The sequence below is a fragment of the Castor canadensis genome, chromosome 14, assembly GCF_047511655.1.
Source record: "Castor canadensis chromosome 14, mCasCan1.hap1v2, whole genome shotgun sequence".
Classification (NCBI taxonomy): Eukaryota; Metazoa; Chordata; class Mammalia; order Rodentia; family Castoridae; genus Castor; species Castor canadensis.
The window spans coordinates 94,743,066-94,756,075 of NC_133399.1; the positions used below are offsets into that span (position 1 = coordinate 94,743,066).

Genomic DNA, 13,010 nt, shown 5'->3' on the forward strand with positions numbered 1-13,010 from the left:
AGTCCTTTAGAAGAAGAAAATCTAATAAAGATAGGTTTTCTAAAATCAAATCTTAGGACTCTGGCTATAGAAGTAAACTTCTGGCCTTTGACTAATGTTGCTAGCAAAATTCATACTTGAATTACAAATCAAAAGCACTTGGAAAATATTGGGTTGTTTTCTGTGATGCTATTTTATGTAAATTTATTGCATCTTTCAAAGAATGATGAAATGAACACTACATAATATAATTATAATAAACATTTCTGATGGTTAATATTAGTATTACTTTAAAATTAATCATGAGATGGAGGGAGAAGGAAGGGAACAATTCTCAGATTTCTTTGATCTGTTAGGAGTCTCAGTTGCAAAGTTAAAGTGATACAGTTGCAGAAGACCTTGCTTATTAAACACTGTGTTTGACAAGGCAGCACAGTAAGGAATCTTGAAGGAAGGCAGATCAACAGCTCTAAGGACTGGATGTCTCCAAGTCTCCAGAGAAAGATACAACAATGAACTTTTGTCAGCACAATTAAATTGACTATCTAAGCAAATTCTATCATAAAAAGGCCAATTAGAAGAACATTCATTTACACCTTACAGAACTGAAGAAGGGAAGATACAAACCTTGCTAATGAGATTGATATTCAATGGTTCTTTAGACAAAGATATCAGAATCAAAAATAGCAAGGTAAAATAGATTACTGGATTACTGTGAGAAGAAACCTAGACAAATCTAATAAACTCTCTAGATTGACTACAGAATTTTCCTCAGAAATAAGACTCAGAGAGATCTTATCTGATCTTATCTTATCTGATCAGATATCAGTAAACCATAGCCCATGAGCAAATTCTGTCTGCAACTTCTTTTTGTAAGTAAAGTTTTATTGCAAACATTCCTCTACCATATTGTCTATATTTCCTTTGGCATTGCATTATTAGAAATGAATATTTCAGCAAAGACTGTACAGCATATAAAGACAAAAATATTTGCACATATCCTTTCCAGGAAAGTTTAAATACATATACATATATACATACATATATATATACACACATATATATGCATACATACATGTATACATGTATAATTCTGAAAGTAGAAGTGATTCTTGATTGGGAGTCAGAAGACTTGAGTTCAAGTTCTAGATTCCTAGCTCAGTTTGAAGTAATCTTCTTATTATAACTTTTACATAAGGCTTATCTCACCAGAAATAAATCACAAAGATTTAATTGAATGATGCATACAAAAGCACGTAGATAATCCTAAGGTGTTATAAGATGTTCACATATTATTTTCATGGTAACTATTTAAGCATCCATTACAATATAAATTTTGAAAACAAATATAAAATAAAGTATCAATTCAGTTTTCTGAAGCAAACTATTCTGGGAAACACAAAAACACTGGTTTAATTTTAAAGATTCATAAGAAAATTAACATGCAAAATAAGGGATGAAAAAAATTCAAAGAACTGATGGAAAAACTTTTTCAAGTTCCTTACTTACAATGAATGAGTATGTGACCTCAGGTAGACCCTGATTTCTCTCAGGGATTAATTACATGGCAGATTGTAAAAACAAAAAGAGTGGGACTACACTACTAAGGTAATTTCTGCTTAAATCTATACAGTGATTTTAGTGATATCTAGATTTTGAAATTTTGACTCATCACTGGCCATTATTCACAGAACACCTTCTGATATCCCTCCTATTCCCCATATTGACTCTATATCTAGTTAATTGCCAATTTCTCTAGTAAGATCCTTTAAAATGTCCTATCTCTTATGCTTTTACATGGTCAGTGCTATTCAGACTTCTATGGATAATGCAGCAACCTCACAAGATGTGCTTTAGTTTTCATTTCACTCTTCTTCAATGCATCCTACAGTCTACAGTCACATTAATTTCAATAAAGCCCGGATTCCATCAAAGCCTGAGCATTAGAGAGTAGAACCAAACCCCACCTTTGTTGCATGATTCCTCAAGTCTTACATAACTGTACCTGGATTTCTCTATTCTGCAACCTGTACCTCCCATCTCCCAGTCTATGCAAAACACCATCATCTATTTGTTCATGCTTGGATCTCCCAACAAAATCTGAGCTCTCTTTAATACCCATGAAAAGTTGCCTATTGCTTTCTTTCGTTATTTGTCAGACTTTGGAAATTACATTACTGAGTTATAACCTTGTAAGATTCTTGATAGCAAGGATTTATTTTATATATCAGAAGACACACCTATCTCAATAGAGTAAAATTTTATCTACATAGTAATTGCTGATTTTACATAGTGCTTTTGTCAATATAAACACATACTGTGAACTGACCCCTTACCTATAAAGCATATAGATTATGTTTAAAAATAAATATTTGCCAAAAGAAAACAGTTGAATGATAACCCTCCTTACCTTGGAAGGCTCAGTTCTAGGAAGGCAACATATGAATTGGCAAACTTGTTTATTTTTTCTTTTTGTCACTTTAAACATTTTGCAAGTACAATTCTACAGCATTTAAATACAGTCACATTTTTGTATGATGACCTAATATTTTTTAAAAGTGATATTTTTCTCCTGCAAAAATAATATATGTGAATATAGAATATAAAGAAAGGAATAAAGAAGTAAAATCTGTTTATAAATTCACCACACAGAAGTATGGATTGTTTTTGTACATGTCTTTCCATTAGACCTTTTCATGCCATAACTTTTAATCTGCTTTTTAATTTTTATATCATATTGTAAACATTTTCTTGAATCGGTGTTTTCTTTTAGTTTTCAAATTTTATTTTGAAAATAAATTTATTATTATTATAAATAACTGCCTATGCACACAGAGATAATGGCCATAGGATAAATTTCTGGGTTAAGGTGCAGGGACATTTTTCGAAATGTGGTACAGAATACCAAAAATACTTCAGGAAGCCTTTTTATTTTTTACTTCCTGAAGTTTGTACCTAGCAATCACTTGATATCATTATTCGATTCCACCTTTGCCAGTATGATATGTGAATGCAATACATCATTGTTGGTTCATACAGCACGTCATAGACAGAGTGGAAGTAACAATTTCATTTATTAAAAGAATATCTATTTGCATTGACACCTCAGTAAATTGTCTACTTCCTTAGTCATATTGTACTGTGATATTAATCTTTCCTTATTGCTTATAATAGACCTTTATGTGTGAATAATCCAATGTTCTGTTACCTCATGTGCTATGTGTCTCTATTTGTGTTCTTTGTATTCTTGTGAAAAAGATTTATGTTATACAGATAATCCAACTAAATTCTACATGTCCATGTTTTATTTTCATGTACTTAAGACATCTTTCCCTGAACTAAAAAAAGTAACTTGCAGTTTCTGCAGAAAAATATGAAATATTTTCTAAAAGTTTACTTTTTCAAGTTTAATTTTTCACAAATCCTTAGAAATGATTTCAATATTATTTAATTTAAAAAAACCTCATTTTTCCAATTTATTTGAAAAATTGATCTTTATAAATGAATACATCAGAAAAGTCTTCCTTGCCCCTTGGCACACTCCCTTAGCTTTGTCTGTGGATCCAGAAGCTTCTTTTGACATTACCACAGAATTTGAATTACTACAGCTTCATAATATTTTCCTAATATCTTGCAGGCAGTACAGCCCACTCTCATTGACACTGTTTTCAGATTTGCCTTGGTTATGCCAAAGCTTTCATTTTTAAAATAAAACTCTAGAAATTTGGTATCTGTACAAAAGCAAAACTCTTTTGGAAACTGGTTTGCAATTACATTAAAACTTTACATTATTTGGGAGAAACCAAATAGTTATAATACTGTAACTTTACATCTTGATCTATGATGTCATTCCGTTTATTTTAGTCCTACAGCAGTCTTCCATTTTAATGTTTTTATTTGAACACCTCTACTCTTGCATATATTTTTAAATGACTCTTGAATTTTTAAGAAAATTTTCTTTATTATTAAAGAAAAAAAGGAAAAATTAATCCAACTATCCACCAACAGATGGAAGATAAAACAAAATGGAGGGAGGAATAAAGGAGAATGATAGAAGGGGTGAATTCGACTATGATATATTTTAAGAACTTTTGTAAATGGCACAGTGTACCCCCAGAATAACAATAATATAATAAAAAAAGAAAAAGACAAGTCTGCTAAATAATGACAAATATTAGCATACCTTTCTAATTATTTGATAGATCAGCAGATCAAAGGAATAATATAGAGAATATATAAATCAAAAATGAGAAAAGAATAATGAATGCACAATGAAGTTTACAACCAACCATTGTACAAAGCATATTTTAAAGCAAAGATTATTTTTATGAATATTGGTCTCTTCCAAGACCTTTCTGGCTGGAAGCTATTTCAAAGACTGACCTCATATAGAGCATAGTTCTTCCTCCAAAGGTAATAAGAGGAAAAATTAGTAAGAATAAGAGGACAGTGAAAACATTTTGCAAATAAATTTTTTAAAAGCACACATTACTAAAAAAAGTATTCAGGTTGAGAAGAGCTAACAAAATACATAAAATAATTCAAATTTAAAAATAACAAAAATACCATATGTCAAATTGTTGCAACTCAGATAAATAGTAGTTAGGAAAATACTATTCATTTATGTCTGTATTGGAAAATAAAAGATGTTTGAAATTAATGATTTACACGTCTACTTAAGTTTTAGAAAACACAGAATTAACTCCAGTATTAGAAAAAAGAAAATAAAGATACAAGGTTTGAAAATGAGTTAATATTCTTCTTTGGCCACTGAAGACAGTTGATTTATTCACTAATCACCATAAATAATATTAACATAGGTTTTTTAAATGATAGAACTATTGCTTTCTTCATACTTGCAACACACTGGAAAATATAGTTTTATTGGTTATCAGATGAGAAAAGTGAATTACATTGAATGGTAACTGTATAGTCTACTGCAATTGGATTAGAGAAACTTTTTCCCAGTTATGAAATGATTTAATTTGATTAATCTGTTCCAAAACTTTTCAGATTCTATAAGGCTTTTGAAACATAGTTTTAAACTTCCTCTCAAAATTCACGATCATTTAAAATTTGTTCTTTGGTACTTTTTAAAGAATGACTTTCATTACACATGGTCAGGGTCTTACTAAAAGAACCAAACAGAAGTTGATCAATACTTACAACCACATTTCAGCACACTTATGATGCTTAAATTGAAAATAATTAAACAGAACTATACATGCATCCATGCAGTCCATCAGTTGTAACTTTTTACATATAAAATTGTTTATGTTACAGAATTATTTTATTCAAAGAGTTTTCACTATGAATATCACAACACCCTGGATAGCTCCATATCCACGATACTTCTTAACAATGTTCAATTATCATCAGGAAAATCAAACATTTTTCAACCACAATGGTATTTTTCCAAAGCTAATGATTGTATTTAAGTCATTCCAAACAAGTTAAAGGGCCAAACTTATAGTTACTAGCAAAAATAATGAAGATTAACATCAACATAAGTTATTAATATTAATATAGATAACTATCAATACAGGCATCAGGTTAGCTTTCAAGACAGTCTCTAAAACTTAAAAAGACTCATTGATTTAATTTCTTAATGATTTTGAGTTCTATAACCCATCAGATAAAATAAATACAATATAGGAAATTTTGTCTTTGTTTTCAATTTTTATATGCTAATTCCGTTTTCTTTATTATGCTAACTATGACTTCCAACAAAATGTTGAAAAGAGATGGTGGTAGTGGACACTCCTGGTTTTATTACCTGTCTCAAAAGAATACTCTGAATTTGCACAATGAAAATAGAGTTTGTGATCCTCTTTGTAAACTAAAGTATCTTCTTCATTTGCTCAGGGTTTGCTATTATTGTTGATAAATCATTAGTGGGATTTTTACTTGATTTGAGATACTTTTCTAATGAGTATATACACACAAATGAGCATATATATATATATATATATATGCACTTGATTTGGTAATTTTCATGGAATTTTTATGCCCTTATTCTGGGTATAAGTTTCCTTTCTTATACTTACTAGCATTTGTACCAAGGTTTTTTAGCCATATAAAGAAGAGAATATATCTTCATATATTAATAGGAGCATGCATACATTCATATGTATCCATATATGTGTGATATGATATACTTATTTCCTTCTTCAATGTTTTGTGGATTTCACCAATGAAGCCATTTGAACCTGTTTTCTTTGTTGAAAAAAATACGAATAATTCAATTAATTAATTAAGGTTTCATTTCCTTAATGATTACAGAAGTAGGTAAGTTTGCATTTCTTTGAAGAACTTGGTATTATATTGTAGGAATTTGTCAATTACATCTACAGCTTTTAAGTTATCAGCTGATGTTCAAAATTTTATTTTATCTCATTTTATTGTCTAAAGCATCTATAACAACACTAATCCATTTTCTTAAATATTAAATAATAATTAATTAAAAAAATTTTTAAATGTGCTCTAATTGTGTCATATTTTTCATTCTTAGTCTTTTAATTTTACTTCACTATTTTTAAATCAATTCAAACTAGCATATTTTCTAGCCATCTCATTTTCATGTTATTAGTTTGATCTCTTATTATTTCCCTCTTTAAATATCTTCCATTTGTGGGGACAAAGGGTTAGAGAAAGGGTCACACTGTGTAGCTCAGACTGGCCTTAAGCTCAGCCTCCTGAAAGCTAGGGTTATAGCAGTGCATCTTCATGTGTGGCTCTTCCCTTATGACTGTTCTCTTTATAGACTCTTTATATCAATACAGAATTCTTTAGTTTGGGGCTTTTCTATTTCTTAATGAAAAGCATTTTGCTCCTTGAATTTCCTTGTAAATACTGCTTTGGTTGCATTTTATAAGCTGGGTGTTCAGTGTTTTGTTGTATAATAGTTGAAAACAGTTTCTAATTTTCATTATAATTTCTTCTTAGTTGATTTGAACATTTAAATGTACATTTTAAAAATTTTACATGTGAAAAGGTTATCTTTTTGATGCTGATTTTAACTTAATATCATTGTGTCTGAGAATATAATTTGTATTTTTCAACCCTTTGACACCCTTAATTTTTAAATTATATCTTTCAAACTTCCCAGAATTTGTACAAGTTCCATTAATAATTTCCTGAATATATGAATAATGAAATAAGAATAAAAGACACAAATTCTATTTTAAAACTGATATTTTTTACTCTTATGAGACTAAAATAGAATAACATGAACTACCTTCTCTCCTGGGGTCACAGAAACTCTCCAGATGCAGTGTGTATAGGAAGGATAGCCATTCGGAAATCCTGGGGAGGAAAGGTTGCCATTGGAGTCTTGCAGGGTTTCTCCACATGCTGAAAGGAAGAAAGGTATGAAATCATTCATTCATTATCATGAATTATTATGAAATTATGAATTACTATTAAAAAGTTTAGGCAAGAGTATTTTACAAAAGACCGCTCTTATTTTCTTTCTTTTAAAGAGTGGCCTTGAACTCATGATCTTCCTGCCTCTACCTCTTGAGTGCTGTGATTACAAGTGTAAGACACCACAAGCAGCTCCAAAGACTTTACCTTTCTAAGCCAATTTCTTTTTAATGTCTCTTTTACCAGAATTTCAGCATACTCAATGGCACCATTACAGCTAACAACAAAACAAGATTATGAGGTAAATGATATGGTATTCACAAAGTTCTCCCATACACTAACTTTTCTTGCTCATTCTCACATAGCCAAAAGCTGACGTAAAGGACATCTCACATAGTTAGGGTCAAACCAGCATACAGACCTAGTTGATTTGGCTTTGGGACCATGCAAACCATTCTATTAATATGAATTTGAAGGTTAAATTTAACAATAAATACTATTTCAAGGTTAAAATATCTTAAGTGATAATAAGTATTCAATAAAGTGATTATCAAAATAGCACATACAATATTTCAAAATAAGAAAAACAGACATTGAAATATTATGGAAGATTCATATTTTCCAAATAAATACTTTCTAAATATTTATTTACTATCCCTTTCTGTTAATCATAAGTAGAAATTGCTAAAAAAGCAATTAAATTTTTTCTCTTTATAATCTTGTTTTATCCCTTGGAAATAAATATCAGCCATGTGACATAGTGAACTATCAGCTGCACTGCTGCCTCTGTAGGACATGGCACGAGCTACATGACCCTAGACCATGCCAAGAGCCCTAATTCAAGACTGACTGCTTCACTACAGTCATCCATCTTTACAACCTTCACTCAACAACCCAAAAGAGCAGCTCCTTATTCCTGAAGGAGACCACAGTCCAAACAGAAATGTGGCAATGTTACAGGATCCTAGCTACCAGCAAGCGAATTCTTGTCTCATCAAATCCTTGATGAATTATAAATGGTTCTGCATATCTTGTGTTAAAAAAGAAAGACAATGACTCTGAAAACATAAAGCAGAGCTATAAAAACAGTCTGAGATGATATAAATATTTATTCAGAAAACCAGATATTCTGTCCACACAACAAAATAAATTTAAAGTAGGAACAAGTAACATTTGTTCTGGTGAACCAGGCAGACGAAAGGAACTTTAGAACAAAATGAAAATGCTCAACGTGGAAAAATACATAATTAAGCATCATTCTGTATCATCCAGGGCATTCTATAACTGCCGCATGACAGGAAGCCTTACAGAAATGAAAATGTGTTAAGATTTTATTAATACAAATAATGTGCCTCCAATTAGGATCAGTTTATCTGCTAAATAATGATTTGAGAGTTGAGTGTGTTTTGGTGAAAAAACTATAATTCACAACAGTTTAAAAATAAGTTCCACAATGACTTAAAGCTCTTCCAAGTCACAGGCAATGCTTAGAATGGATTTCCTAAAGTGGAATTAAAATAATTAAATATATCTAATCCACAAATGTGTACAAGCAATACTGTTCTGATTAAAAAGAGACTCAATAAACAAATAAAACATAACAAAAAATTTTAAATTAAAGAAGCCCGTAATATAGCACTATTTACAATAAAAGTGCATTCCAGTAATCATTTGTTAATTTCAATAAACATGACTGTCCCAGGCTATGTGGCCCCCAAAACATGAAACATTTCAGAACCATGCCCTGGTGTTTGTTGATATAGTCTCAGATTTTAAAACTATTATTTAAACAACTACAAAATTAACAATGGGGGAACTATTAAATTCAAATGTGGCACAAAGCACAGGGAATCTTCTTTTAGCAGCGAAAATTGTACCCGAATGACATAATTGTCATCTAGATAGTGCATTTTTGAGGAATTATAGATTCTCATTCTTTTAATACCATGGTTAAATGCACAGCAGACTACATTTCCATCTACAAATATTTTCCTTGTCAAATGTCCATAGCATCCAACAGACATCAAAGCTTATGAACTTCCCCTTCTCTATAATCTGTAGAATGTATCTATAATTTTACTAAAACTAATAAAGATATATGTAGTTGCACAATAATTTATATTGAATCAATCTCTGAAAACAATAAATTAATTTATAATATACAATCAACTTAGTAGTACTAATTTATTTAACTGTTCATAAATCTATGTCAACTTTAAAATTTTAAATGTTTTGGTTTTAAAAAAGATTATTTTCAAAAGTCAAGTAGCAAAAACAAAAGGCCTCTTAAGTCATTATCTGTGCAAAAGTAGTGAAACAAACTGACAGAAGATTTTGAAATACCATTTCCATATTGAGTCCGTAGACAGCCTGAAATACATTTTACATCAAAGCATAAATATCAACTCCAGGAAGGCTTTGTGTCCAGTGTACAGCAGACCAGCTAGAACTTCTTGGAACTAGCTTAGCATCCTTTGTTGACTGGATTTATTTCTCAGTTTGCTACATTGCTTCCATCAGGGAGGGCCTCTCCATGCTGTGCTATGTATGTGTAAATTCTGTTTTCATTCCTGTGTCTCTGTAGCATCCATTACAGTGCATTTTACGCTTGTTCAAACTAGTTCTTTAATTTTTTTCCATTATTTGTTGAGCATCTAATGTATTTCAGATTCCATGAGGAAATGTGTAATTCTGATCCTCAAAGAGCTTACAATATACAATGGGAAATGACAGAGATACTGACAACAGGAGTCTTGGGAGGCCAAGGAGTTTTTAAATATGAAGATTTAAACAGGTGGCAGTTACGAGTGTTCTGACTCACAAAGAGGGCAAAAGTAAGTGACACCATAGTTCTGGGGCCTGAAGGAAGTAAGGGAGAGAAGCTAAGCTGTAGAGACATTCTTTTTTGGGCGCGTTTTTTTTATTTTTTTGGCAGTACTGGGGTTTGAACTCAGGGCTTTGCACTTGCTAGACAAGCGCTCTAATGTTTGAGACACACCTCCAGCTACATGGGACAAATTTTGAAGTTGACATCTTGAAAAGGAAATTGGCCTTTATCCTAAAGATGTGTGGGAAAAGATTTGCATTTTGAAATGGCACTTGGATGGCTGTAGAACCTAAAGACTGAAGTTTAAGAGGAGGAGGCCAGTAGAAAGCATGTTAGCCATGCAGGCAAGAGAGGATGAACTCATACTATTCACTGCAAAATTAAGATACAGAAAAAGGCAGTAGCAAAAGGGCCATGGGCTGGGCAGGTACAGGAAGAAAGGCAGGGAGCAAAGAAGGGAGAATGCCTCTCATAGTTCTGACTCAGGTTACTGGATGGGCTATGCTACCATCCACTGAACTAAGAAATGTTTGCTGGGTGGACAAATAAACATATCCGTGAAGAAAGAGAAAAAATGGTTAAGTGATTTTTTTTTTGTATGTTGTTAATATATGGTAGCCAAGATTCACACACACACACACACACACACACACACACACGTAATTATAATAGAACATTCTTCTGGAATTGTGGAGAATTATAAAATTACAAAACATAGCTAACTATAATTTAGGTAATGAAAAAGAAATTTTTATCAGCTTTAAAGTTAAATGAAGCAAATGTTAAGCCAATGTAAAACATTTCTAGCAATCAGACTCCATGCATATTAAAACTGACCTTCCAATCCTACAGCCTTCACATAATGTGTATCAAGGGACTGGTACATCCCGTAAGTGCTGTTTGCATACCAAAATTTTTATAAACACAGGTTAAATGTGGGTTCATAAGTGAATACGCATAGCTTTTTAAATAACAAGAGAGATTCTAACCTTCAAAATACTTTATTTTTATATATCAATTTATTTTATATATTAATTTTTCTATGTTACTTGATGGCAGAGTTTGGATCTGAGTGTCACCCAGAGGCCCACATGGTAAAGGTTTCATCCTTACAGTGATGTTACTGGGAGGAGATAGAAATTTAAGAGGTGAGGCCTAGTGGAAGGTTTGCAGGTAACTGAGGGTATTCTCTTGATAAGGAGAGTGGGACCCCACCCCTTCCTCTTCCTCTGTTTGGCTTCCCATCTACGACATGAGCAAGTTTGCTCTGTCACCACTTTTGCCATGATGTGCTGCTTTTCCACTTGCTCAGAAGCAATGGGACCCATTGATCATAGGCTGGAACTTCCAAAATTATGAGTTAAAATAAACATTTTCTCTGTAGACATTAACTGTCTCAGGTATTTGTTACAGTAATAGAAAGCTGGCTTACTCAACTAAGGAAGATTTACTGAGAAAATATTAGGGTTGACAGTTGCCTTAAATTCCACAGAGTTGTAAGCAAAAAGGTCATGGGATTGCAGGAAAACTGAATGGAGACAAAATGCAGATGAAGACCAGTTTCTGTAACAGAGGAGTTAAATTAGACATCTTAGAAATAAGAAAATAAAAGTCAACCTATGATTAAGGCTAAGAGGAGATGAATTCATCTAGAAAATGAGAATCACAAGGAAAAAGGCTCAGAAGGAGAAGAACTGGAAAGCCAAATCATGAAGAGCATACTACTGTTATCTCATGTACCCCAGAGAGGCATTCCTACAAATGCCTAGCAAAAAAGGTAAGATGTAGAGTTGTAACAAAAAACCATTCTCTATCCCACGTGGATGGTTCTTGTCCTAACAGTATATAAGATACAAGGGATCGTAATGATAGACAAGCAGAATTAGCAGGTGTTCTTTAAGATGCATTTTTGCTTATTGACTTGGAAGCCATCAGAAGAACACAGGATGACCTTTTGGCAGCAATGTCCAGAAATCTCCCTAATCCCAGTGTTGAGCAGCTCTGCCTTCCTTTCCCTGTTTCCTGGGTCTCTGTGATTTGGCAATGGATGGGTGTCTTTTATCAGCAGAGTGCTAGGGATACTAAACACACTCTTCTTGTCTCTCATTCATCTCTTGAACTAACACATAGAACACCCAATAAAACACTTCTGAACTATAATAAGCATGTTCTAATTGCCACCTTAAAAATCTAATCTACTCTTGCAGTGAACATTTTCAAGATAGTTACACATTTCCTGTGCAGTAAGTAACTGTGGTTTCGTTTATCAGTCTAACTTATATGTTGAGCATATATGAACAGATAAATACCAAAATGGATTACAAGATACGTATCAATCATAAAGTCCCATAAGAATAACAGTTAATACTAATTTAAGGAAATTAAAAATATACATATTTTAATTCTGCTCTGCTGACACATCTTCAAAAACACTTTCTATATTATTTAAGAAGGAACAACAAAAAATATTTGCAGTCTGCTTATTGGAAACTTGCCATTTTTTTTTTGGTGCAGAGCATCACTGATCACAGATCACAAAAGCCACAACCTCATATATCTAACTATATACTTAACCAGATTGTTATTCATTTAAAACTTCAACACTAAGAAATTGTTGTGTAAATTAAGAAACTGTTCCGTAAAATATAGACCAAATACAGTTTTGAGCATAAACTGAAGAAAAAACAAAGTTGGAATAAAAAATAGCCAAACACATTTTATTGTCTCTATTCACCAGCAAATTTTTAACAAAAAAGAGTGAGAATAAGCAAACCAAAGAAGCATGCAATTTAATGTGTCTTAGTTCTCCCTTGCTCCACGCAACTTGCTTCTTATACTG

At 32.0% G+C, this 13,010-nt stretch overlaps 1 protein-coding gene across 4 annotated transcripts in view; it reads right to left on the reverse strand.

Moving 5' to 3' along the window:
- Tll1 (tolloid like 1) overlaps positions 1-13,010 on the reverse strand; it is a 213,683-nt gene that overhangs the window by 70,123 nt on the left and 130,550 nt on the right. For all 4 annotated transcript variants that reach the window (XM_074055035.1, XM_074055032.1, XM_074055033.1 and 1 more), the window contains one exon: positions 7,217-7,332. In XM_074055035.1, coding sequence (XP_073911136.1) covers positions 7,217-7,332 — 116 coding nt within the window. The remainder of the gene's footprint in view (positions 1-7,216; positions 7,333-13,010) is intronic.